Here is a 26,472-nt window from a genome sequence, read left to right on the forward strand (position 1 = left end):
ACGAGCGGGTGCCCGCAGCAGGGACAGATCTGCAAGGCTGGGCTTAACCCCTCCAAGATATGGCGGGGGTCTGGGCTGCCTTCCCACCCTCCGGCAACCCCGCTCCCCACCGGGGCAGCCCTCTGCCTGCCTTGACCCCACCGGGGTGAGCAGGGCAGGGGGACGTGCAGAGCCTGGGGGTGATGGCTGGGGGGTGCAGGGCTGGACCCCACCCTGAGGGGGCTGAACCGGGGGCTCGGGAAGGCTCCGGCCACCCCCTGTGCCCGGGGCAGAGGCGTCCCCGCATTGGGGACCCCGGGGTAAGGGTCTGGTGCAGAGCTGGCAGAGGGCTGGGACAGGTGGGGGAGAGGTGACCGTCGGGCGGCAGCAGGCAGCAGCACGGGAAGGCCTTCGGCACACAGCCGGGCGCCGGGAGCCCATTTCCCCACAACAGGGGCCGTTATCAGCGGCGAATACTCGGAGCAGTCCCAGGGGGACCTCCAGCCCTTCCCCTCCACCTACCCCACCGGTCTCCCGCTCCGGCCCACGTCAATGCCGCCGCGAAGGTGTCGGAACAATCGCCTGACAAAGAGCTATTTTTAGGGGCCGGGGCTCGGAGCGAGGATACGGCCCGGCCGCTGACAATGGGGGGAAGGGGGCCGGGCTTCCCCCGTGACCACTCGGCAGCAGAAGGACCTGTAAGATTTCCTCGATGACCCAGGCCCGTACAATACAAGGAAAGCGCAAGAGGGAGATACCCCCGCCAAGACGAGCTGCTCCTTTACCTAATGGGAGTGACCTGGGGTGAGGGGCTGTGAGATTCGGGCCAGCGGCCTCCCATGGGGGAAGACTCCCACACCGGGAGGGAACTGGGGTGAAGCGTGGCCGTGCTTGGCTTTCCATGAGGCCGCGGCTGGCAGGGGCTAGGCTGGCTCCTGGCTGCTTGTGCCACATGCCCAGGGGCTCTGGGCACAGGGGGCTCCGGGCACGGGGGGCTCCGGGCGGTACGGACGCGGCTCAGCACAAACCCCTGTCCTGGCTGACAGCTCCGGGCGGGCTGCAGCGCTTGGCCAGAGCCCGGCCGCGGTGGCAGGGCAGTGACCAGCCCAGGGCTCCGTGGGTGCCGTGAGCCGGGGCGCAGCCCTGCGCTGCCCGGGGGCTCCGGGCGGTTTCGGAGGCCTTTCCTCCTCCTCCTGCGACAGAGGGCTCAGTGGGCGACCTGCTTTGGCCAACCCTCGGGGGTAAAGCTGATCTCCCGGGCTGCACGACAGGAAACTGGGGCTAAAACCACGGGAAGCAGCGAGCGAAGGTCACCGGGCCCTGGAAGGGGTCAGGGCCCAGCGCAGCCCCGCGGCTGCGGGGATCCCCCGCTGCGGGGCAGCCCGGGGCCCCCGCCGGTCTGCAGCGTCCTCGGGCCGCGGGGCCGGGCGGGCAGGCCCGGGGCCGGGGAAGGGCCCGCCTCGCCTCGGCGGGCCGCAGTTGCCACCTGGCGGCGGGCCCCGCGGGGCGAGGGAGGCCGACACGGGCGGGCCGCGCTGGGCTACCGGCCTCGCCGCCTCGCCTCACCTCGCCTCGCCTCACGGGGCGGCCCGAGCTGCCCGTGCCGGGGCGCGGAGCGGGGACAAGGCCCGGGCCCCCGCCGCCCCGCCGGGGCCCGTTACCGCCGGCTGCTCCGCCGCGGACTACAGCCCCCACAACCCCCCGCGGCGCGCCTGCTCCCGCGCATGCGCCCCCCCGCAGCACGTTGCGCGCCAGCGGGGCTGCGGGGTTTCCGCTTCCGGCGCGCCTCGCTCTGGTCCCTGCGGCTGGCGGCCGAGCCTTGTGCCTCCGCCATATTGTCTGTGTGCGGCCGGCGGGCGGGCGGCGAGCGGGTGGCCGCGGCAGGTATCGGCGGGCTGCGGCGGCTCCGGGCCCCCTCCTGGGGCTACGCGGCGGGGGCGGACGGAGGGGGCGATGGAGGGGAGGCGCCACCGTGTCTCCCGCGCCCCCCCCCCCCCCCCCCCCCCCCCCCGCCCCCCGCCCCGCTGCGGGCACGGTGTGGGCTGAGGGGCCGGGGCCGCCCCTCAGGAGAGCTGGGCCGCGGTGGGGGGGGCCCGGCCCGGCGACGCTGAGGGGGGAGCGGGCGGGGGTGAGGGGGAACGGGCCGGCCCGGCGCGGAGGGGAGGGCAGGGCCCGCCGCCTCCTGCCCGCGGAGGGGCCTCCGTGCCCCCGGGCGGGGAGCAGGGCAGGGCGCTGCGGGGAGGCCGCCTCGGCTGCCCTCGGCCTGGTCCGGGAGCAGCTGCGGGGCCGCCCGCTGCCCCCGGCCACGCAGGAAGGGCAGGGCCCCACGGAAGGGTGGCCTTCCCCTCCCCCAGCTCTCCGAGTTCGCACGTTCGGGCGGTGTAGGTGTTATTTACTTAAAAGGCTTTGTTTTGCCTTTTCCCCGCCCTGCCCAAAAAAGCGGGGGGCTGCGAGGTGTGCGGAGGGGCAAGGAGAGGCCTGTATCTTCTCGCTCCCACCCCCAGCAGCGCAGGGACTCTGTTCTGGGCCTTTCTGGGGGGAGGGGAAGGTGGTTTTCACAGGTTTCCACGCCAGTCGCTCTTCTCTTCTGAAAGCAGCGGTGGTCAGTCTCGCCCTTGCTGTAATTTGGTTAATTGTGCCTTGGGGCAACGGGCTGCGTGGTTGTTGGTAAAATATGCTTTGTAAATGAAAGGGCAGATGAGATTATGAAACCCCATGCGTGTTGTTTGTCAGATTACTTTATTCTTTCTTACTAAGGGCTTTGGGTACAACCAATAAAGTTTGGATTATGAACACTCAGTCATCGGTATATTTTCTGCTGACAGCAGTGGCTGATCTATGCAGAGACTCATGAGGGATTGTGCCTCACTTCTGCAAGTTAAATTTATGGATCCTGAGCCTGTGTTGTTCAGTGGTGCGGTCCTTCGTGCCCGTGCCGAGCCCCGGTACTGGTGAGAGGTCTGCAATGGCGCGGGGTGGGCACTGTTCAAACCTGCCGCCAGGCTGGGGTCTTGGAGAGCTGCTCCTGCGCTGAATGTTGATGCCAGGCTACGAAACTGGGTGCTGCGAACATCTCTTTGGAGGTGGCTGTGCTGTGCGCTCCATGTGCGCTCGCTCACCTGGCTCCTGCAAGCTTTGTCCTCGGCATGCTCCGTGAACGGCTTGGGAAGAGCAGCTCATTCTGCATCTGAGGGTCAGCACCCATCGGGGGTGGCTGGGGGCAACATCGTCTTTTTAGAGAGAAGCACATGGAGGCAGCAGCGTTTCTGCTTGGGGGCAGGTAGCAATTTAGTTTGCTCTTTGAACGCTCCCTCTTTTCAAAAACATAATAATTACTCAAAATATTTAGGCTCAAACAGAGTTGGTGTTCACGCCGTATGGCCAGTCAACCTGGGTGTTGGATCTGACTGCCAGCGCGGGTTCCAGGTGTAGCGTAGGTAGGTGCAGAGGAGTTCACTCGTCCTGTGCGTTGTTTATGTCGGTGTGATGTAGAAAAGGGCAAAGCCTGTGCTAGGAGAGGGGAGGCTGTGCTTGGGAGGACTTTAGGCAGGAGTTGGGGAAAGCATGAAGCTTGATCAGCTCCTTAATTAGTCCTAGAATTAGGACGAGGGTGATGTTCCAGTTCTTACAGCACAGTGCTGTGCCTGGGTAAAACTTACCAGCGGTGGTAGGTCCTCTGTGGAGGCACACGCTGTGTCTGTAACTGGAAAAAGAAAACTGGAGTAGGATGCGGCTCCCACCGGCAGAAGAGCGTCCGCTCCCGTGTACAGGGCAGTCTGCTTTCCAGCCTCAGGAGAAGATCCACCCGTGTCTTGGGGCTGGAAGCCTGGCTCTTTGGATGCCTCCTGGCAGAGAAGGGTCTGTTATCATAGGATCATAGAATCGTTTAGGTTGGAAAAGACCTTTAAGATCATGAAGTCCAACTGTTAACCCAGCGCTGCCATACAATTCTTATTGTAAAGGTCTTTGCCTGAGTATGAAGTACGTAGACCTTTGGTGGTAGGCAGTGATCCTTCCCTTTCATCTTGGCAATGGAGAGAGATTTCCTTTTTTTCACCTTTCTCTGTTACCTGGTAATATAATTTCTGTTATTTATGCATTGTTAGTGAAACCTTGCTGTCTTCTAGTTCCCAGTGTGGGCGGTAGCAGAGAGCTCAGTGTACGTGTCCTGCAGCTCAGACCGGTGAGCTTGCCGAGTTGGATGCTGCCCGCAAGGAGTTGAAACGGGGTTGAGGAAGGTAACATCAACCCTGGAGTGAGGAAGGTAGCATCATCTTGGCCTTGGCTGGAGCAGAGGAGGGGAAGCCAATGTAGCTGAGTAGCCGGGTAACGTGCTGGGGTGGGGATAAGCCACAGAATATGGAAAAATGTGGTGAGAGAATCGAATGCTGGAGGAGAAAGCAGACACTTCCAAGTGGGAGATTCAGAACAGGTTCTCTGGGTTTGGCAGGGCACGTGGGTTCATGGGTTGAGGAGAAATGGGTTCTGTTGGGAATATGGCTCTTTGGAAGAGGCATAGTAAAATTGGCAGTAGGTTCTAGCAAATGTGGAGTAAATTGGATCACAGGATGTTTCATGATATTAAGTGGAGTTTGGTGCAGGGGCCAAATGGTACTTGTTTACTTGAAAAAAGCTGATGAAACGTGAGAATGAAGATGCAAACCTGTGAGTGGGGATTACTGGGGAAGGACTTGGTAAAATACTGTTTGCTGAAGGTGAGACATGGAAGGACTTGAGAGAATGCCCTCCTTGAGATTTGGGGCGTTTTCAAGTAGTGCAGGTTAGGTAAATAGAGACGAAATAGGTTTGTGGTAGGAACCTTGGGAAGGCAGGGTGTCAAAAGGTGGTTACAGATTTGTGGAGCTGTAGAGAAAGAAACTGTGTTTCTAATACGATAAAAGGGACAGGGACGTAACTTTTTCCAATTTTATTAAATGGCAGGTGTCCTTATACCTTCTACTTGAATTCTTTTTCTGCATTTTCTCCTTACAGAACTAATTTTCTCTTTTTGTCTTTCCTAATGTCCTCTGAGGAATAAGGGAAAGGAAGACAGGAGAAGCAAATGGGTGACATTGTGGTGGTGTGATTAATTTCATGTCACATTTCTGAAGAGGCAGGGATTTATTTCTGGGTTACCAGACCTGTCACCTCTGCTGTTCCTCCATTACTGAATTGCTTACATTAAGGTATCTGTTTTATAAGCTATCTGGGTGAGATTGATGCCATCTTAGATTTTATTGTCCCGTAAGGGTCTTGAGAGAATAAACCCCACAGATTTTAAGATCAGGAAGGACTACTGGTTTTGCTTGCAAGACAAGTCTTGGATAATTTTTCTGAGCTTGGATATCTCCTTCCAGGGGCTTCCAAGAGCTGACTTTCCTGGAATTTACAGAACCTAATGGGAGAAAAGGAGTTCTCCTTTGGACCTAGAAAAACTGCTTTGAAGAGGAGACTGCAGCTTTCTGAACTGGCGTTAGTGCTCTTGCTGAAAGCAGAGTGGCTTTACAAGCTGTTTTTTGGACCCAGTTTGCTATCAAGGTGCCAAACCTATCTGTCGGTAGGAAAGGTTGGTAAGAAATGGGATTGTTGATGTGGTCATAGGGTGAGTGGTTCACGGATATCTTCTGTTGCTCAGGCGTCAGCAACAGAGGAGCAGCGGCGTGAGCCTGACGCGAGCCTTACCTGCTCTTTGTTCAGACTGTTCTGGACAGTTTTATTCAAACAAATGATTTTATTATCCATTTCATGCTGCTGCTTTGGGAAGCTGAAGAGCAGAAGGGAGACCTTGGAGTTCTTTGCGAACTCAAGACAATACCACCACAGACTCATGTTTGGAAGGTTACAACTTCAATAATTTTAATTTCTGTCCTTCTTATGACCGATTTCTAATTTTTAAGGAATGTTACTGTTTGCAGGGAGGTGCTTTCTAAAGCAGGCTGTCCAGCTGCTTAATCTAATGGCTGGATTGGATTATATTATGGCAGTTTACTTGAAGGGAATGGCGAATAAAATGTGTACTGCATGCAAGTGGAGAATAATTTTGGGCCAAGGTGGAATTTGGCTGCAGGTTGTCATGTCTTCAAGTGTTAGCAGCAGTCCTAGAAAATTGAAGTTATTCTCTTTTTGCGGAGAAGTAGGCCTCTGCCCTTGCACCTTCTGGAACAACCAAAGGGTAAAGTAGTCTTTTTTAGTTAAACTAAGTGTAGGGAGAGTCCAGCGTGTTCTGGGGTGTTAACGCAGAATTACGTGCCAGAACTTGTTTTCGCTGGGTGGGAGAGGGCTCGCCATGTTGTGAAGTGCCCCCAAAGTCCTCCTGCTTGTCCAAGGAGGTGAAATGGTGCCTCTCCTGTGTTCCGGCCAAAGCCCTCGGGGAAGGCAGTTTCTCAGCGTGTCTTTGCATACGTGTGCATGAGTTGTCAGTAAATCCTTATTTTTAGTGTTCTGAAAATGGATGAGCGTGGATACGCACAACAAATTAATTTCCAGTACAGAAAAGCAAGAGCTCCTGCAATGTTCCTCCTCTTACAAGGTTTGTCGCAGATTTCTCTACCTGTTACCAGTGTGCTGTTAAATTCCAGCCTTGCCTTCTGCAGATGAAGCAGCACTTTGATTCGACTCCAGAAGGAAAAGGGGGGCTTTTTGCTCACTGAGGAAGTTGTGCAGCATCCAGATTTGTGTCAACTCCGCTTACAAATTAAAAGTTAAAAGTTTTGGTGTTTCAGAACGTATGGCATCCAGGCATGCGTCCAACGTATGCGTCTTACCAGGCATATAAATGTATACGTGTCCTAAGTTATGACTTAATACTGCACAGCGGCTTTACTGGGTGGTTGCAAGGTGTGAAGAAAGATGCTGTGGAGGTGGACAAACTTGGCCTGGTACGTGGCCGACAGTGGTGCGGGTCGGTTTGGCATGGCGAGGGTGGGTTCAGCATTCGTGTCCCTGCTGGGTTACGCTGAGTGATGGATGCTGTGGACGCCAGGCTTCAGTTAATCTCCAGAACACTGGTGTGAAATATTAAAATCTTAGTCGATATATTTACATCGCCTGCAACGCCAGGGAGAGCTGCCTGCCTGTCTGGCTGTAGCTGAATAAACCCAGCACTTGGTGTGTTGTGTTAGGGTACCCGGTGCAGAATAGATACCGATTTCTGGAGTTTAATAGCTGGTTTTTTCCATTTGATTTTCAGAACGGTTGTAGCTGGGTTCATCTCGTGTTAATAATGATGATTTTTTAGAGAATTATGTTAGAACTTCTACTCTCTGGCAGGGGTTTGCACCGCGTGTCTCTTGCTGAGCCTTCTGGATGCCAGCTGAACCGTGAAGATGGTTTGCAGTGCATCGCCTGCTCGATGGGAACAGCTGATCACGGGGATTTCCTGAAGAAATAGTTACATGAAATGTATGCTGGTTTATCCTTTGGCTCTGGTAACTGTTCCTGCCTCTAGGAATTGCACAATCAGCTCAATTTAAAACGTATAACTTTTACAGATGGTAGGTACAGTTCAGTTGTCTGAGTTCTGGCTAAATCACTCTCTGTATGTGAACCACAGGAGTCAAATCAGCTGAACGATTGGCCTGTCAGTACTCTGTGCCTACTAATTAATGAGAAAAACAACTGTGTCACTTAGCAGTAATTAGGAAGGTAGAACTTTCCAGAGGACGCTGCCAGTTGACCTGGTGTCAGCTGTGAAGAGCCCGTAGTGGTGCTGAAACATTCCCCTTTGTCAGCCTTCAGGAAGAGTTACCTGGTGTTGCCGGGATCCCAGAAACGGTAGTTTTGGTAATGGATTTCTTGGAGAATACTGTCCAAAGCTCCAGCAGTAGGAGCTTTGGTTTTAGTAACGCTCTTGGAAGAAAAAGAATCACTTTGCATTGAAGTCCTTGCACGTGCTCTCGCTTTGGCTGTAGGTCAGAGCTAAAGGGATGTGCCTCCAAAAAAAACCCCCCGCCTTCCCTGCGCTCCCTGCTCGGCCTGAACTGTCGGGGCGGGGAGGAGATGCCAGCAGAAGAGTATTGTCATGGTTTCTCTTTTGGGGTGTGTGTACTGACTGGTTGGTTTGGTAATTCCTGGCTATGTTTGTAGCCATTTTTATTTGATCGTGTCAGGAGCCTTCAGCGCCGGCAGTCATGATGCCCGCTGTGATTTGTGGGAGCCTGGGAATGGTGGCAGGAGAAGCCGCAGGCGTGGGAAAGCGGCAGAGCCTGCACTCAGCTGCCGGGGCTTGGGTGTCTTGCTGGTGTTGCTGCCCACTGCGGCTACGCGGCCTCATCCAAGAACAGTCTCGGTGTTTTTGTGTTAGGAAAAGCTTTCCCTTTGCTCTGTGTGCTGTGGACTGGCTTAGCTCTGAAAATATGAAGGAGAGTCCATGATTTTTGGGGAGATGTGGGAAGAGAAGAGCTTTCCAAATTGACTGTTGTGTATAAAATCCCTTAGGAGACGGAGTGAGGAGCGTTCCCGTCGCTGGCAGCTTGCTGCTGCTGGAGAAAGTCCCAGCTGTTCTGCCCCAGGTACCCGTGCTGTTACCAACACTGAAGTTTTGCAGGGGACAGTTGTCCAACTAGGCTGAGATGCCGGAGACCGTAGGGGGTCTGTGTGAGCTCTGCTAAAATTTAGCTGTTACAGGTCTGAGCAAAAATAAAGACTAACTGTGGCAGAACTTCTGCTAGGAGAACGTGTGGGCACCAGCGATACTGCCAGGGCAACCTGGAGAGTGTCAGATGTGATAGACGCTGCTCTCTACATTTGTGAAGTGGGAGAGTTAAGTTTTCCCCAAGACTGTGGAGGTTATCGTAAAATACGGAGTTACGTAAAACCCTTTCATGGTCGGTCCTGTGACTTCTCTGTGGATTGTGATCCTCATTAGAAGGGATGACCTCTTCATTGGCAGGAACCGCAAGGAATTTGGGGAGGAATCAGCGAAGCTGATGAAGGAAGTACCAGGCTCAATTTTAGGACATTGCTATTGCAGAATTACTCCAAGATGTTTCTTCCAGTTTAACTATACCTGTCAACTGTTTTCCCTAGTGACTGGTCATGTCTTATTTGAATTAAATCACAACTATTACTGTTTCTTTTTAAGAGAATGTTTGAGGTCATTATAAGTGGTTGTTATATATTATGATTTGTTATTTTTCCACAGCCGGACACAACCAGCTATTTAAAAGAAATCTGGAATACAATTTTGGTGGGAAAATGTAGTTAGAGCAGACTGTGCCGTTCCAAAAAAATACCAAGAGAAAAGTTTGATTTCAAACCTCAGCTTTTTTTTTTAAAACTCAATTAGATTTTAAAATCTGCTTTTCTATTGAAAAAATAGTAGGTAAATGGTCTTCAGGAAAGGATGCAAAATGTCAGTTTTGTTAATCAAGGCTTGTTTCTATTTCAGCTATAAAATCATAGAAAAATATAGGTTGCAAGGGACTTCTGGAGGTCATCTGTTCCGTACTCGTATTGCTGCAGTTCGAGCATCGTGAAAATACATAAATCAGATTTGTTTCGTGAGATAGAACATATCTTTTATGAAGTTGGTTGCTATTATGTCTTCTTTTAAAGGTAAGCTGGGTTTTGATTAACGTTGGCTGCCAGTAGGCTGTACGCTAGTATTTAAGCATGTCTTGATCTTTTAATTTCAGTGGTGTTTATCCAGTACTAGATGTTCTTCAAACACCAAAGAAGTGAGTGCTCCTTCCCTGGGAGGCGTACAGGCAAGGGATAAATGGGCTATGTGAAGGAAATCATAATCCATTTTATCTGATAATTGTAATGCTTCCTCTGACTAATAAAGCACATTATACACTCATGATTTCAGAGGCTGGGTTTGAGCCATTTACTATGAAAGGTAATGTCTCACTTGCAGTTGTGGATAAAAGAGAGGAACAGCCTTTTGATTCCAGGCTACTTACTGTAATTCTGCTCTTCTCAGCTGACATAGGGCTTTTCTTTTTTCAAAATGAACCGGCTGCTGTCTGTCTTAGCCTGTTTACAGTCTTAGTCTGTCACAATCGCAACTGGTAATGAGCTTACGTGGGGAAAGTAGAAGGGAGAGGAAAGTGTCTAGACCTGTTTGACCAATCTGTGCATCTCGCATTCTCCTTGAGAGGAAGACGAGGTTGTCTGGCATGGTCTATCTGGAATTGATAAAGTGACGGAAATACTTTCTTGGCTCTTTGAGTTTGGCTTGGTGCGATTCAGGGCCTTTCTTACGCCTTTGTGACTGCTCTCCGCTAACTGAAGCTGAGTTCAGGCAGGTCATCGGTAATGATCCTGTTTATGTGGTGTTGACCGTAGTTCACCGAGTTCGCTCTGCTCTGTCTGGATGGACTTGGAACTACGCGGCGACGTGCTGCTCACGCTGAGGGCAAGTCATGCTGTTAGCAGCAATCCTCAGGGAGGCCGGTGTCAAGCCGTGCTCGTGTTCTTGGGTGCATTATTTATACTCCAAACCTGACCCACAAAGGTCATCGCTCGGATAGCACTTGCAGGGACACCGGTCTTCTGGGAAGCTCTTGGCTTCCAGCTCACTGGGAGTCTGTATGTGCGCTGCGTCATACTGGTGCAACTTCGTAGGTTTAAGGTTTTGAGTAACTGTGTGCTTGGGGGAAGCGCCGTGCCAAGAACATTTCCATGTAAAAGGAGGAAAAAAAAGATTCCAGTATCTCAGTTAATCTTGACTAAAAAAAAAGGTGAATTTTCACTGGAGGCTAAGTAGGTGTGTTTCTCAGAAAGTAATTTGCATGGATTTCTTAACTATGTTTTGTTGCTACTTGCTGTAAGTGGATACATCTGGAAGGACAGAGGGCCTAGGAAATTCCTGTATTAATTGGGTATAGGTGCCGTAAGTACGGATACTTCACAAGAAATCAAGTCCTCCATGGTGGTGGGGGTTGCCATTGGGATTAGAGTGCATTGTAAGGATGATAAAATCCCTTTTTAAAAAGGAGGGGGGTTGTAACACTGCTTTAAATTAAAATGTTTTAAAAATCAAATTCAAAGTAAACATTGAGAGCCTTTTTATCCTTTTACTGAACTTTAGGCACAAAAAGTGTAGCTTACCAAGCTGCTCAGACAATAGGCTACTGTTAGAATAATTCAAACTTTTAAGAACTGATCTCTTTTAATTAATAGACCTTCCAATTAAAAAATTCCTATATGGTGGCAGCACAGTTGTTTCTGTCTCTTGACTGGGGCTCTTGGGCACTCCTGCGGAGTAATTATCGTCGTACATGCAGTGCTGTATTTGGCTGTGTTCTTGGGTTTTGTTGTTTTTTTTTTTTTTTTTTGACCAGGGTCCTGGGGGGTGCTCTCGGTAAGGATGCGCGTAAGAGATGAGCTAGTTGGCAGTCTGCTAATGCTTAAATGGCGTTTTTAAGGGCGGGCCTAGGTGGGAAAAGCAGGCTCTGAAATTTTTGCATGTTCCTTATTTGGTGTAGCTACCATGCGAGCGCTGTTCGGTAATGTCTTCCCAAGGGGTGTCACCACAAGTGCTAAAAGAGAAGAGCTGTTTTTTGTCCTTGCACAGGCAAGCCTTAGCATTGAGCAGCGTGTGTCAGACGGGAGCTGGAAGCTTTCTCTTCCCTGTGATCCCTGGTATGTTGCCTAAAAGCTCATGGTTATGTTTCCTAGTTAAGCACTTCTCTACCAGAGAAATTAAAATTTTTAGAGGTGCATTGTGGTTTTTGGAGATGCTCAAGACTACGCTGGACGTGACAACCTGATCTAATTAGATGTACTTTGATTAGATTACTTTTAGCAGTCTCTCCCACTATAAATTATTCTATGAGTCTGTCATTAACGCAGGAATTAATAAATGACATGTTCTGTTTGGATTCTGACTGCAGAAATAGACTTCATCTTTTATAACAAGCTCAGGACACTCATCTAGGTGTAACCACTGCTCATAGTGTAGATTTTCTGCCTTGAAACTGCGAGCTAAACTGACATTTGCATGACCACTCCTGGCCCCATTATTTGTCCCTATTTGCGCTGGTCCCTTCTGTCAAAGCTTGGATCCACTGCAAAATTATCCCTCTCTAGAGGCAGTGAAAGCAAAATATATACAAATTCCTTAGCAGTTTTCAGCAGAGAGAGTGAGAAGCTTTCAGGCAGGGTAAGTTTGTATATGTGCAGACCTTTGCTTTCAAACCAAATTATCTGTGTAGACTCTCTCCTCTTCCTGTATAAAGAACAGTAGACAATAATACCTGCCTTCATAAATAGGCATTGTGTGCCATTCTTAGAAGCTCCAGCCCGATGATTTCCTGAAAAAGCCCTTCTCTGAGCAGTCTGTTACGACGTACAGCTTGTGCTAGGCTAGAGCCGCGTGACAAAAAATAGCCACTGTGAAATTTGATGTCTTTAGATAATGTGATTGATTTTTCTTTTTTTTTTTCTTTTTTTTTTCCCTTGCTGAAACTAATCTTGCTATGCTGGATGAGGTGGAGCAGTCCTGTGTTCTTTATTGATACTGAGTTGTGCTTAAAAATTAAAATTGCTAAGTCATCTTAGACATATATAGGTTCAGTTAATTCCCACGCAAGGAGTATAGGGCAGAGGAAATTAGCTGGTGTGTGTCCTGCCAGAAGCATATGGCATGAGGAGAAATAAAAACACAGTGATTAAACTTTGAAATCGAATAAATTTCACTGTACTAAAAGTGTTCTAGTAAACTTGCATGCTCTGTTAATGCCTGAATACATTTTTGGAATAGGCATCTAATTTCTGAGTGTCTGAGTCATGCCACATAAATGGTTTGAGGTCTTAAATGATTGCTGCCTAATCTTCTGGAAGTGTGTTTTGTTAGAGGACTCGCATTTTGTCCAGGAATAGATTTTTTTTTTTTTTTTTTTTTCAGTAATACTTCATATTCTCCCATTAGTTGAAGACCTGGCTGAAGTGCCCCATCCGTCCTTTATTGGGCTGAGGCCTCGGCCACAGCTCTGTTGTGGGCTTTGGAGCGGTGCCGTGTCCCTCTTTAACCTTGGGGCTGCATTGCCACGGCCCCGTCTACCTGGAGCTGCCTCCAACACCGTTTGTGCGTCAGTAGGTCAAAAACCAACCCAGGGTGCCAAGGTCCATACCACCTGAGGAGGCTGAGCCCCGCCAGGAGACCTCGCGTACGTTTCTGCCTCCATTTCTGCAGAACCGGTTGCTGGTCGAGTTGTGTGACACGGTAAAGGACATCAGACCTGTGTCCCCCAGGTCCTCCACCATCTTCATAGCCAGCGGTTCTTGCTGTGGTCCTTGCGGCAGACCGAAATACTGCAGACCTCGAATAAACGGCAGGACACTGCCAACAGAGCAGGATTTTGCTTCTAGAATTTTCTTCTGGTGTGACGTATCCTGATAGCTTAAGCTAACTGCTCTGAGCAGATTTCTAGATCTTTCTGATTAATGGGGCTATTACTTCCTCCTGCAGTCTGGCAGTTGCCCGTTTTCTGTGAAGGGATAAGATTGGCATAGCAAATAAATACGTTATGTTCGTTTAGATTATAGCGTTGCCCACTGATTGAGTGCCTTTCTATAAACAGGGCTGTACAGTCTCTGCCTTACGCTACGCGCCAAACACCGCTCCTTCATGCTCCGATACAGCTTCCTTCCTTGTAAGTTATTCTGAAAGCTGACAAAGGGATTCTTGTACTTAAATGTTTAAAAATGTGTCGGCTTTCACTCGTGAAAGATCTGAGAGGTGCAAAGGCACTACTTTTATATTAGGTAGGACAATATTGATATAAAACTGTAGTAAGTTACTGTTGTCTTAAATATTCAGAAAGTAGAGTATTTCTCTCTGACATCCAGTAACTTTCTTTTGAGTTACTTTGACTAGTCTCAATACTGATAAAACTTAACAGAAGTTTTGCAAAAATCACATTGCAAGGAGGAAGAAGTGGAGGTGCTTACCAAATCCTTTGGACAAGCAGAATGCAAAGAAACACCTTTAGACTGTTGCAGCAGGATTTTTTCTTTCATGTTTGGGTAAAGCACAGATGCTGCTGTCTTTTGGACCGATTTAATGCCTTGGCTGTAGAAAGTTGTGACGAAAACTGGTGCCCCATCCCAGCAGAACTCTTCTGGCTGCCTGCCTTTGCCGTAAAGTCTCCCGAGCATCCTCCAGCCCTTTAATCCCTGAATGGTTCATAATGACTGGCCTCTGGGAGATCTTCCCGATGTCCTTTCTTGTCTCACTCTCTCACTAGTTGGGGATGTGCTTTCCCTCATGATAGTCTAATTAGCGTGGATGTAGTTTATCACTATAAATGTCCTATATCTTCTGGAGAACGCTATTGTCTGTGCTAGGACTTAATTGCATTGTACAGCGTGGCGCTGCTTTTTTCCTTAAGTAAGCCCAGAGACGAGACCCAGTGGCTGCCTGCTCTGGAAGTCTTGCTCGCTTTCGGGTGGGCGCTGGGTTATGTGTAGAAGGTAGCTGTTGCGAGGTGGTGGGGTGAGGTGTCCGTGCAGGAGGGCTTGAACAGAGTAGCAAAAGCCTTCTTCAGAATATGTGGAAATGGGAAAAATGTTGTGTTATGAGAATCCCCAGAGTGATGTTCAGACTTTGCAACCTTACCTTTGGATAACGTTTTGGTCCTGATGCTGCTTTTGGGTGAATACATTTAAATTTTTATTTTGTGGGGAAAGCAGCATGGGTGATTGTGTTGAAACGCTGTTAAGCTGTTTTATACAAGCCTGTACAGTAATATACGGGTGGGAGGGTGCTTAATACTGAGAAGATCCATGCTCTGACAGAGTGTCTGGATTTCTCTGCTCTCCTCCAGAAACTTGCTCCTGAGCTGACCAGCCTTGCTTTGTCCATAAACGCTTCGGTTAGTACCTGCATTTTCCAGTGGACGGAAAGGGCAGAGTAGTGGTGGGTCCGTTCAGGGTTTTTTTCCTTCCACGGAATGAATCGACGTAGCCACACAAACCTTTGCGCGTGAGCGCATGAAAGGCTTCAGTCCTTGTGAGAACTGCAAGTAAATCCCGAAGTTCTGATTTAAATGAAAACTGGTGTTTCTAGAGTTGAAACTTCAGAAGACACTTAATTGAGGTGGCACAGGTGACCTCGTTGATCTGTCCGCTCTGTTTGCAGCATTGTTTATTAGCGCATTGCAAGAGGTGATGCTTGTGCAACCTCGAGCGAAGGAAATGTTTTGGTACAAGACTTCTTCCCGGGTGGGGGGGAGATCGCAGCCGATGGCTGTTGCTCTCACTCTGGAGCTGAAAGGAAGGCGTCTGTCTGTGGATACAGAGCACGTTGCATTTCTTCCCTTTTGGAAAGTTGTCTTTGCAACTATAAGCTGGAAACTACACGCTGAAAGCTGTGAGGGGGGAGGGTGGTGTTACTTTTGCTAGCGGGGCCAAGCGGTCCTGTCCCGCGTGACGGAGAGCAGACATTGTTTTCAAGCTCTGACAAACGATCCCAGGCCTGTGGCTGGGCTCCAGCCTCTGCTGCTCAGCAGCTTTTAATGATTAACTTAAGTATTTTTATAGTATCTCAAGATTTTAACCTCTGGTTTATTTTCCCTGTGCAGGTGGAAGAATCTGAGGCCTTTATCCTCTGTGCAGCTTTGCAGTTTGGGTAGCCTCTGATTTCCGACATCTCATCATTTCCACCTGCCAACCTGTCTGATATGTCGGGACCCGTGCCGAGCAGGGCTAGAGTTTACACGGATGTGAACACACACAGACCCCGGGAGTACTGGGACTATGAGTCGCATGTCGTTGAGTGGGGGTAAGTCTCTGGGCTGCCTAGAGATGTCCCTGGACTGGGATCGATCCCTGTAGGGTCTGGCATGGTGGTGCACGGGGAGTTCAGGCACCTGTGCTGCGTTAGGCTTTCTCCTGCTCCTTGGCAGATGTCTAGCGTGCATGGCAGTGTTAGGATCACAGCTTTTCTTCGGAATTGCAGAAGGGGCAGAATAACCTGTTGTGTGTCTGAAAGTGTTTCTTGTCAAATTTTTAAATCCTCAGCAGTGCAAGAACATTTTTAGCAGCTCCCTGAAGAGTTTGCTTTGAATAATTTTTGCCAGGTAGTCAGAAAGCTCGTCCTTTCAGAGGGCAGAAAATCTTTATCTGAAACAGCCTAACCAGCCCTGGGTGTGGGGCTGAAAAGAAATGAAAAGACATCTGATGTTGCTTCCGACTTGCGTGAGTGAAGAGACTCGGCAGGCTTAAATAGGTACATGCTATTTTGTGACTTGTTGCTCAGCTCTCTGCGAGTGACTGGAAAAGACGTCTGCTTCTTTTTGAAGGAAGGAGGTGTCTAAACTGAGCTCATGACTAAACCGTCCAAGAATCAGACAGCAGTAATGCCAGCTTCGTAGCTCTGCGTTCCTGCTTTTGCGTGGCAGGGCCTGGGCTAAGTTCTGCCCTCAGCTTTGTTGCAGTTCCTGGTTTCTGAAATGTGCGCAGCCTTCTGAGCATAAGTGGTGTTTTGTGCCTAGGCTCTTTTTAAACAGGCTAGCACTTACATTTTTGGTCTTACTGGCTTTGTTGATTTTTAACAACATTAAACAAGGCAAAATGTAGCTTCCAAATATAGAGAGACCGGTGGAAGGGATAGCTCGAGTTTGCTGATGCTGAAATGCATAGTTGGGCTTATGTTACCTACTACAGAAGAAATAAGTTCTGGCTTGAATCTCACTTGGGCGAGTAGAAGCTCCCTGTTTCTCTCCTCGTTCTGAATCATCGCTTTCAGGAGATGTAAGACACTAGTCAATCCACCTTGTCTGGAAGGTGAGGCAGCAATTTAGTGTTAAGGGGCGGTTTGTAAATTGGGATGGAAATGACTGAGCTCTTTGGAACTCTTAACTTTTTATCTCCACAGAAATCAAGATGACTACCAGCTAGTTCGAAAATTAGGCCGAGGCAAATACAGTGAAGTATTTGAAGCCATCAACATTACAAATAATGAAAAAGTAGTTGTTAAAATTCTCAAGGTGAGCTGGGGATTGGGCACAAGGTAAAACCTGGAGGTGATCAGGCGGCCAGAAAGTGCAGCATTTGGTCTAAAACGTTCGATGTTCTAAAACTGAAATCCTTAAAGCCTGGCTCTGGAGGGTCATTCAGTGAAATAGGCCATCATTTTAGGCCTCCTTATGGAAGCCCTACACTTGGTTATTAAATCAGATCTCTGCCTGTGAGGAATTAGCCTCTGTCTTAAAGAAGTTCCGATGTGCAACACATTTTTACTTGGAGCTAAGCAACACTTCAACAGCTGACTAGAAAATTCTCACCTCCTCTAGCTACCAGTGCCCTGGCATGCTGTCATGTGCGTAGAGGCCTATGAGCTAATGGGATCATTTCCTTTAAAGCCACTGACTAGATTTAGAACTTCTAACCTTAAAATTTTCATTTCTGCTTTGCATGTTCCATTGCACATGTAATATCCTCCCAGATTGAGTAAGCGTCTGCTGGATGCTGGTTATTCCACAGCCTTGATTGGCAAAATACCTTCATTGCCTGACCCTCAGATAGCTCACGGACTTCTCATAGTTATACATGTGCCACGTGCCAGTTAAGAAGGTGTGGACTATCAGATCATGTTCAGACAGTTTAAAAAAAAAAAAATAAAAATATGCCATCTTCCTAACCCTTATTGACATGAAACTAATGTTTGTAGCTGTCAGGGTTGTATGGTTAGAAAGGAGACTGCAGATATTTCAGCCCTTACTGGAATGAGGCACAGTCAGGTAACAGCAAAATCTAGCTGTTTGAACTTAACTTGCAAAGGCTCCAGCGCATTTTGCTGACTTGCAGTCACCTGCCTTGGTCATCTGGATGTTGAGCTGTCTGTTTGTTAGCCTCGCTTTACTGGAGTGCTTTCTCTTACGCTTTGGGTTTTTATTCTTCAGCCTGTTAAAAAGAAGAAAATCAAGCGTGAAATCAAGATCTTAGAGAACTTGCGAGGCGGTCCCAATATAATCACTCTTGCAGATATAGTAAAAGATCCTGTGGTGAGTATGGAAGGAACTTTAAGGGTACACGGGGGTTATGGGTGAAGTTGCTGTGTTTGACTTCAGCTCTGATCTGGCTTTTTGTTTTCCCCTGCTCTTAAATCCTGCTTTTGAATTGCTTAATCAGATCAGCTCTTAATCTGATTAACTTCTTTTAGAGGGCCCTTCCCCCACAGGTCCCTTCAGCCCCTCGCTCTGTGAGGGTGAGATACCAGTGAACTGAGACAAGTTAATTCATTCCACAAACAGCGCTGCCAGCGGCTGCGGGCTTTAGCTCTGCTTTCTCTCCCTGAGGGGGATCATGAGTATGTCTGAGGCAGAGGGGCTTCTAGCAGTTTTAGGAGTAAAAATGGTTTAATTCGTTATCCTAAATGAAAACGTGTTATCTCAACTTAACATGGCTGAACACTTTTCTCTCTGTTTCAGTCTCGGACACCCGCTTTGGTTTTTGAACATGTAAACAACACAGACTTTAAGGTACAGTGTGGGATGTGAACTGCTAACGTTTTCCTTTTGAAAGCCACTCGTCATGTTTTTCTGGGGAAAGCCAAGTATCTGGGAGGCAGGCAGGTTATTTCATCATTTCCTTCCAACATAGTAACTGGTTTTAGAGGTAAATACACTTGGGACCGAAGTCTGTAATTAGTCCTTTAGGACCATTTTGCCACAGAAGTTACAAGATGAGAATCCAGATTCCAGGTGGTATTCTAACCTTCGGAGCAAATGAATCCATTACCTTGTGGGCCACCAGTGCCTGTCTTTTTGAAACGTTTTGCTTTTATGTTCGGTGTATAACTATTTATCGGAACCACTTTAAATGTGGACAGCTGTTTCTGTGGCTTTCCTTACTTCTGGGAAGTGCGATGCCATCTGGAATAGCTGCGTGATGTGCAGAGCACCCTCGGTCTTTTTGAGACCCGGTCTGCAGGCATAATGCATCGTGCTGGTGGTGGGCAAGTGCAGCTGGGGAGTTCGTGACGGGAACTGAACGCGCTGTCTGAGCAGAGCTGGAAGTAAACTGTGTGTGCGATTTGTAAGGGGAGAGGAACAGACTGATGGGTCGGGCGTGGGATCGCAGTGACTTGGGAAACTTGAACTTTTCCTCCAAACGGGTTTAGAGAACTGCAGCGGCAGAGAGCAGGGCTGGGTTGTTCTGGATGGGCTGGGATATTTTTCTTGTGTTGAACACTGACAGGATGTGTTTGTATCCCACAGCAATTATACCAGACATTAACAGATTATGATATTCGATTCTACATGTATGAGATTTTGAAGGTAAGTTGGTGTTTTGCTATTTCATTGGTTTATTTCTAGGATTTGCACTCAGCTAATCCTATAGAGATGGTTATCGTGTCACTAAGGGGAGTGGGGAGGGAAGAGAGCCTATGGAAGAATTAGATAGAAAAATATTTATCAAGTCAGTATCAATTGTTCAACTTTGCTTCTGTAACAAATTCTAGTCCTTTTTTTTGAGGATAGCGGAGCCTTTGGGTACACTGAGATAACTTAAGATCCTAAATGAAACATACACGTAGCCTCTGAAAACAGAAAATTGTAAGCTGTTACTGGCTGGTTTTATGCTCTAATGTAATGTGAGTCGAATGTATTTGTCCATTCTTCTGAAACAAATATTTTCTCCTCAGGAGTCTGGAGAAGGGGAGGCTTGTTTGATCAACAGTGGCTAGTAACTCTGCTCTTAGGGACTCTGAAATTCCATTTTTATGAGGAAGTACATGAGGTGAAGGCAAAACACTTCCGTTGCTGGGATCTCCCTTTGAGAGGGGGCTCTAGAGGTGTTTTCTGTGGTCCCTGAGTCTAGTTCAGGATATAACGCTAGGCAGTAACGTCTTGTCGTCTAGTTAGACTTGGTATATGTGGAAATACTTCTGAATATGATTGAACGTGAAAGGTTCTTGTGACTCCAGCATCTGTTTCTTTGTACGTCACCTACAGGCTCTAGATTACTGCCATAGCATGGGAATCATGCACAGAGATGTCAAACCTCACAATGTCATGATTGACCACGAGCACAGAAAGGTAACAACGGGGGGCAGGAAGAGGTCCTGCTTTTCTCTGGGCAAATCAGGATCCCTTTTGGGTACTCCTGCGTAGTGGTACTAGCAGACATCTTCAAGGGGGGCTGCACTTCCATCATCTGGAGAAATGTAAAATGAAATTCTATACGCTGCTTTTCCGGGTTACATGTAACCCATAGACAGGGTTGGGAAGGAGATGTATTTTATTTAGGCTGGTTGGTGATTATGGGTGAGGGGAGAATATCTAAACAGATACTCTGATCAACTTCATGTTAATTGAAAATAGAACACTTGTAAATGAAGCTTCAAACTAAACTCGCCTGTAGCGTGGTTCAGCCAGTGGAGAGCTGGAGCAGCCCTTGAGCCTTTTTTCTTTGTTTTCTACCATTTCTAGCTCAGACTAATAGACTGGGGTTTGGCTGAATTCTATCACCCTGGCCAAGAGTACAACGTCAGAGTGGCTTCCAGATATTTCAAAGGACCTGAACTCCTTGTAGATTATCAGGTAAGAATTACCAGGATTTATCACTGACTTCTATATGGAAAGGCTGTGCCATTTCAAGGTAACAAACCAGAAATTCAGGTATCTAGAGACCTGAAGCTAAAGACAGTCCATTCTGAAATGTGTCACAGAAAGCAGTGGCTATAAAGCCACTGCATTAAAGAAGCTAATGAGTAGTCTCAGGACCTGCGGAAGAGCCGCAGAACTGTCGTCATGGATCTTGGAATACAAATGTTGAATTTTTTTTTTTTAGCAAGGTTGCTTTTGCAGTAAGGTACAGGAATGAAACAAAGTACTTGTGGGAATAGCTAGTACTGCATGAACTTCTAAATTAAGCTATAAAAACAGCCACGTATCTGATGGCAGTTTGCATTATGGAAATGCTGTGGGCTGGAAATAGCAGTGTTACTGTCGACTTTCAGATCTGGTTCTGGATGAAGGCACTTCCTCATCTGCCCAGGTACCTTGTGGAGTCCACTCCTTGTTGCTTGTGGTGCTTCCCTTCTCAACACATGTTTCTCAATGATTTATAACATTGAAGTCGGCAGTGAGAATAGAAAAAGGCACTGGTCTTTAATATCTTTATGGAGAAGGATGGAAATAGGATACCTGCTGTTCTGCTAATCGCTGTATCCCACTTTGAGTAACTGGAACGCCAAGCTGAGCAGTGATCTAATGATGAAGATCCACGAAGATATTTCAGTCTGTTCCCAGTGTAACGTGGCCACATTTGTGTCACCGGAGGGAGGGGGGACCCTGTTAGTATTGGGAGCCTGTTCTGCTTAATTCGTTAGAAATTGAAGTGTCCTTCTGGTTTTGTACAGATGTACGATTACAGTCTGGACATGTGGAGCTTGGGTTGCATGTTGGCTAGTATGATATTCCGAAAGGAGCCATTTTTCCATGGCCATGACAACTATGATCAGGTGAGAGCTGGTCACGTACAATCTCTGTTCTCTTAGCACAATGAAGGTTTCCTGCTTACGCTTCTGTCGAGGGATCCAACGAAGAATTTAAGCATTTCTCTAATGGCTTCTTTGCTCATTTTGAAGCCACGTTCCTTTTCTCAAGTGTGCAAGATTATCTAACCAATTAAATAGAAATAGATTTCTAGTGCTTTGTATTTATGACATCTGGAAAAAGTTATAACAATAGTTATAGTAAGGCTGGTGTGCTCTAGTACGTAGAGCTACTACTCCTGAGGTTAGGTTACGCGGAAAGCCCCTGCCACTGTCCACACTCCCTCCCCTCTGTATAGAAACTGTGAATTTGGTACCATTTTCTATAGATTCTGAAACCTTTGATGTGTTACCTTTAGGCACAAATTTTTATACTTAAACATGTGTTCTGCATCTGAACTAATGTGCAGACATTCAAGAACAGTGACCTGCTGTTCTCAAACCTTCATTCTGGAGCCCCCGGGGTGGCGCTTCACCCTTCACGTTACAGAGTTTCTGCTTTTTTGACCAGCCCTTCTTGCCTTCTCACCCCGTTGGTTTTGCATATTTTCTTGCTACAAAGGGAGTCAGTGTTGCAAGACCTCGGGTTTTAGTGACGCTAGGGTGTGCAGCTCCCTCCCGGCTGCCGTGGGTTACTACGTTCCAGCTGTGAGCAGAGCCCCGTTCACGATGCCTGGGACTGTACGTGGCGGGGGAAGTCAGAGCCACGGGATGACCACGGTTCAGACCGCTGAGATCAAGTTCAAGCTCCCCAAGGAATGTGCTGCTGCATCTTCACACTACCTCTGGCGTTATCGTACCCTCACAGTAGTGACTTATTGTTCTGTTTGTCCCCAGCTGGTGAGGATAGCCAAGGTGCTGGGAACAGAAGATCTGTATGACTACATTGACAAATACAACATTGAACTGGATCCACGTTTCAATGACATCTTGGGCAGGTGAGCCAAGGTCCAGAGTAGCTCATGAGCTCTTGGTAGACCCGGACAGCTACTGCTTTGTCAACAGACCTTGAAGTGAACAAAAACTTAGAGAAATCAGAGGCAAGATTCTTGAGAACTGTCCCTTTGTGCCTTTGATCCCTTTTGCCAGTGCTTCCCGTGGTCCTTTATCTGCAAATGGACTTGAGAAAAGGTTTTAAATGTCATCTAGGCAATAAATGAACTGCCGGAGCATAAAGCATGAAGGGCAAACGCTCTCCCGAGTATTCTGGGGAAAAAAACAAAACTGTGTTTCTCAGAATTATAGTGCAGAACATCAGGTGCTGCTTCAGATGGCATTTACATGTTTTTCCTCTCACAGAGTTATTTTGTGTGACACACATCAAAACTATAAGGAGCTAACGTTGGGGGCATCAGAGAGGAGCAGAAGCTGGGATTTTAGGCCTGTAAATCCATTCTGAACTTGAGTCCTCATGCTGTCCGGGGCTGTGGCGGCTGTGCCGCCGCGTGGAGACACGGTGTACTGCTGCTTCGTGCTCCGGTACGGCTCGGCCCCAGTGCTGCCGCACCAGGCAGCGGCCCCTCTCGGAGACGGACATCTGTCGCGGTTCTTGCTCTTGAAAAAAGTGACGTTTGGCGTTGATGTCCTCTGCCTAGCCTGATTTGGCTATCTTTTTTCTACAGACACTCCCGTAAGCGATGGGAGCGCTTTGTTCACAGTGAGAACCAACATCTGGTGAGTCCAGAAGCCCTGGATTTCTTAGACAAGCTGTTGCGATATGATCACCAGTCACGACTCACAGCAAGAGAAGCCATGGAACACCCCTACTTCTGTAAGTATCCGCTGCTGTCATCAGCTGCTGTCCAAAGAGCTCTTCCTCCGCCTCTGGGAAATCTCCATTCCAGTAGGTTGTGCAGATGGAGGCTAAGAACGGCAGCGATAAGCCTGGTCTTTGCAAATAATTGCACCGGAGCTGAGGCTGCTTGTCTCTTGGGGGGATAAAATAGGCCACTGCTACCTACGCCAGCCGAGGAAACAAAGTGTTATGTGCCCGTGTCAGGCCAGTGAATCAGCAGCACCGTGTTAAAGAAGCTTCGGTGCTCAACCGTGCTGCTTTCAGCAGGTGTCTGGGTACGTGGATTCCGGTGTTTTGATAAACCCAGGTAACTGGTTTGTTGAGAAACGGGCCCTTTTAACTCCTTTTGGTACTAAACGTGTACCTTGGTGAATGGTATATCCAGGTCTTGGTTTTGCAAGCAAAAATGTAACTTTCACTAGTAAAAGTTTTTAAACACTTGCTGTTTTTCACAAATCAATATTTAGCTTTTTGAAACAGCTGTAACAACACATAAGTATTTGCTCAGTTATATTCTTTTTTTTCCTTGCTGTTGAACAGACTCATGTAATTAACAAACAGCATATATCTGTGTTATGCCTGTGGCAAATGCTCAAGTGAAATGTTTTGCAAGTATGAGCGTTCATAAAGCTGAAAGCTTTGAATGTGAGAGCTGGACAAACAGCTCAATTAGCTTGTGTCCAACAGAGATCCAGGTTGTACTGACCTCAGCCTGAGGAAGGGCAAAATTTGAAATTCCCTTGTCTGATGCAGCGGCCTTGGGAGGCAGGAGGGGGTTGTCTCTGTTCAGATGGCAGCGTTATTTACCTGCAGCTGGAGATAAAGAGTTGGCCAGTAAATTGGGGACATCTTACAGAAGACAGCAAGCTCCAGTGACGCTCATTACAACTCACAGGCTGCTGTGGGATGCGTATAGAGACGTGACATATGATTGTAATTTGTGATAATCTTTGTGCTTGCTACACCCATTTTCTTGGTTTGGCTTTACGCAATTATGCAGCTGCTTAGCATGGAAAGGAGATCAACTTCACCTTCATTTCCTTCAGCTTTTGCTATCGAGCAGTCCTGCTGAACCTCAAAGCGCATCATTTTAGGCGACTTTTCACTGATCATGTTACCTTGGTACCTTCTTGGGTGCTTCCCACTGGAGCTGGCGGAAACTTCTGTGTTCCGGTAGATGATGGTTGATATTTGACGTAGGCAGCTTGGCAGGACTGGCTGAGCACAGAGGTGGCGGGCAATCGGCGTGCTTCAGCTGCTGTCTGGCAACACGGCGTCTAAGGGTAGTGTGCTCTTCCTAGATCCCATCGTGAAAGACCAAGCTCGGATGGGCTCATCCAACATGCCGGGTGGCAGCACTCCTGTCAGCAGTGCGAGTATGATGTCAGGTCAGTTCTACTCTTCACTCTTCTTGGTGCGTGGCACTTCAAAGCGTTTATACGCACCCTGTGGATGTGAGGATCCAGGAGAGTGAGTTCTGCAGGCGGGGCATTGGGTCATCTCCTGGGACCAATGACAAGGGCAAGGAGGGCTGCGACGAAGCGGGTGGGAGAGCGCGATGAAAACGGCCTCGCTGCAGCCTGACCTGCTTTTCTGGTCTCGTTTTAAGTGCTTTGCAGTTGGATTTTTTGGCAGGAGTCTGAAGGGCAGCGATCCTGCCATACGTCTGCCCCTCAGTGGCACGTGTATGTATACAAATCTGCCCTTTTTTCAGAGGCTGCAGAGACCAGTGACGGATCTTTAATCTCAATTTGTTTTGGCAGCTCTGAAAACGTAAGAAAGCGGCAGCAAACCAACCTGCAAAGATCCCACTTCGTTTAAGCAGCCGAGCTGTCCTGGATAGCGATGCACTGGTTTCGCTCTAACTCCTGCTTACCTGTCTCTCTTCCAGGGATTTCTTCAGTGCCAACACCTTCACCCCTCGGACCTCTAGCAGGCTCGCCCGTCATTTCTGCCACCACCACTCTGGGGATGCCCGTTCCAGCTGCTGCAGGCGCTCAGCAGTAGTGATGGGCTCTGTCTCCTGCTGCCTGAGCTGAGTCAGGTGGGGAAGAGGTTTCCCCCTCCGCCTCTCCTCAGGACGCAGCTCGTGCCTGGCAGGGGAAGGGAGGGGATGAACGCTTTGGAGGCACCGTGTCTGAACTGTTGCTTGTGGATTTATAGTAGTTCAGTCATTATATACAAAATTATTATAGGCTGATTTTTCTTTTTTTACTTGAACTTTTCGTAACTCAGGGGATTCCCTGAAAATACCTACAGATGGAATATTTCTCGGACAGTTTTTCCCGCCCCCCCCCAAAAAGTACTCTTCATTTAAGAACAAAGATGAATCAACAGCATTTCCAAGCTCTTGCATCCTGCTGGAAATCTCTTCTCTTCATGTTCCCACCATTACTCCTCCACAAGCCTACACCTTGGGGGATCGTGCTGTTCTCCAGAGACTACCAAACCAAGTCTTCGTGAGGCAGGGGAGGGGGATTCTTAAAGTACCACTCGCTTTAACCCCATGTCCTGCGTATGACTCAGCCGGGGTACGCTGAGGAGACAATTCCAGTATGGAGAGGTGGTGTAAGCTAAAAGAAGTAAGTGCAGATAATGTCTAAAACCCTAATTGGATTGAATCATGTCTCCTTAGGAGCCAACCAGAATGCCAGCTCACCCCCTTGCATGTAATTTTAGTCTTAAAAGATGAATTACTGATCCGATTGGAGTCTTTGCCGCCTCCCGAGAAAGGCGCTCCTGCAGAGCGAGCCGTGCTCTGATCAGCCCCTCTCTCCCGGAGCGTTCTTCCTGCCATTGCTTGGCTTGGATCTCTGGAGTTAGTTCGTTATTGGGTATATTGTTTTTAAATTGTTTATATAGGTTTCAAGCTGGTGGCTACTTAAAAGCTGGAAAAATCAGACTGCGCCAAGTCCGATATCACATCTTCACCCGCCATCCCCTCCCTCACGTGCCATGTGGTGAGAATACCAGTTACCTCACAGTCTTGTAAATATGCACTGAGAGGAAGGAGCGAGCAGACGTTAACTTAACTGAAATGGTAGATCAGTAATTGTGGACAAATATTATCATTGACAACGGAAAAGCACCCTTGTTACAGCCCTGCTACCCCTTGCTGTGTATATATACTTTGTCCTTCATATGTGAAAGATCCAGTGTTGGAATTCTTGGTGTAAATAAACATTTGGTTTTATTTATCGAGGTTAGATTTAAGTTCCCTGTGTAGAGGCCTCCCCGGGGCGGTAGA

General features: G+C 48.3%; 1 protein-coding gene across 5 annotated transcripts; it reads left to right on the forward strand.

Moving 5' to 3' along the window:
- Positions 1–1,730: 1,730 nt before the first annotated feature.
- Positions 1,731–26,426, forward strand: CSNK2A1 (casein kinase 2 alpha 1). Of its 5 annotated transcripts, none has more exons than XM_087749968.1 (13): positions 1,731–1,863; positions 15,510–15,709; positions 16,805–16,916; positions 17,832–17,933; positions 18,360–18,410; positions 19,149–19,208; positions 19,887–19,970; positions 20,364–20,474; positions 21,296–21,397; positions 22,268–22,368; positions 23,053–23,201; positions 24,527–24,613; positions 25,117–26,426. In XM_087749968.1, exons 2-13 carry the CDS (start codon positions 15,609–15,611, stop codon positions 25,230–25,232), a joined length of 1,176 nt encoding a protein of 391 aa, XP_087606094.1. In that variant the 5' UTR covers positions 1,731–1,863; positions 15,510–15,608; the 3' UTR covers positions 25,233–26,426. The 5 variants fall into 5 exon arrangements, with proteins under 5 accessions (XP_087606094.1, XP_087606098.1, XP_087606097.1 ...); XM_087749972.1 differs by lacking the exon at positions 1,731–1,863 and adding an exon at positions 5,353–5,545; XM_087749971.1 differs by lacking the exon at positions 1,731–1,863 and adding an exon at positions 7,260–7,380.
- Positions 26,427–26,472: the final 46 nt, after the last annotated feature.

The sequence above is a fragment of the Nipponia nippon genome, unplaced genomic scaffold (genome assembly GCF_047370975.1).
Source record: "Nipponia nippon isolate SJK-2023a ecotype South Korea unplaced genomic scaffold, ASM4737097v1 scaffold_13, whole genome shotgun sequence".
NCBI classification, from domain to species: domain Eukaryota; kingdom Metazoa; phylum Chordata; class Aves; order Pelecaniformes; family Threskiornithidae; genus Nipponia; species Nipponia nippon.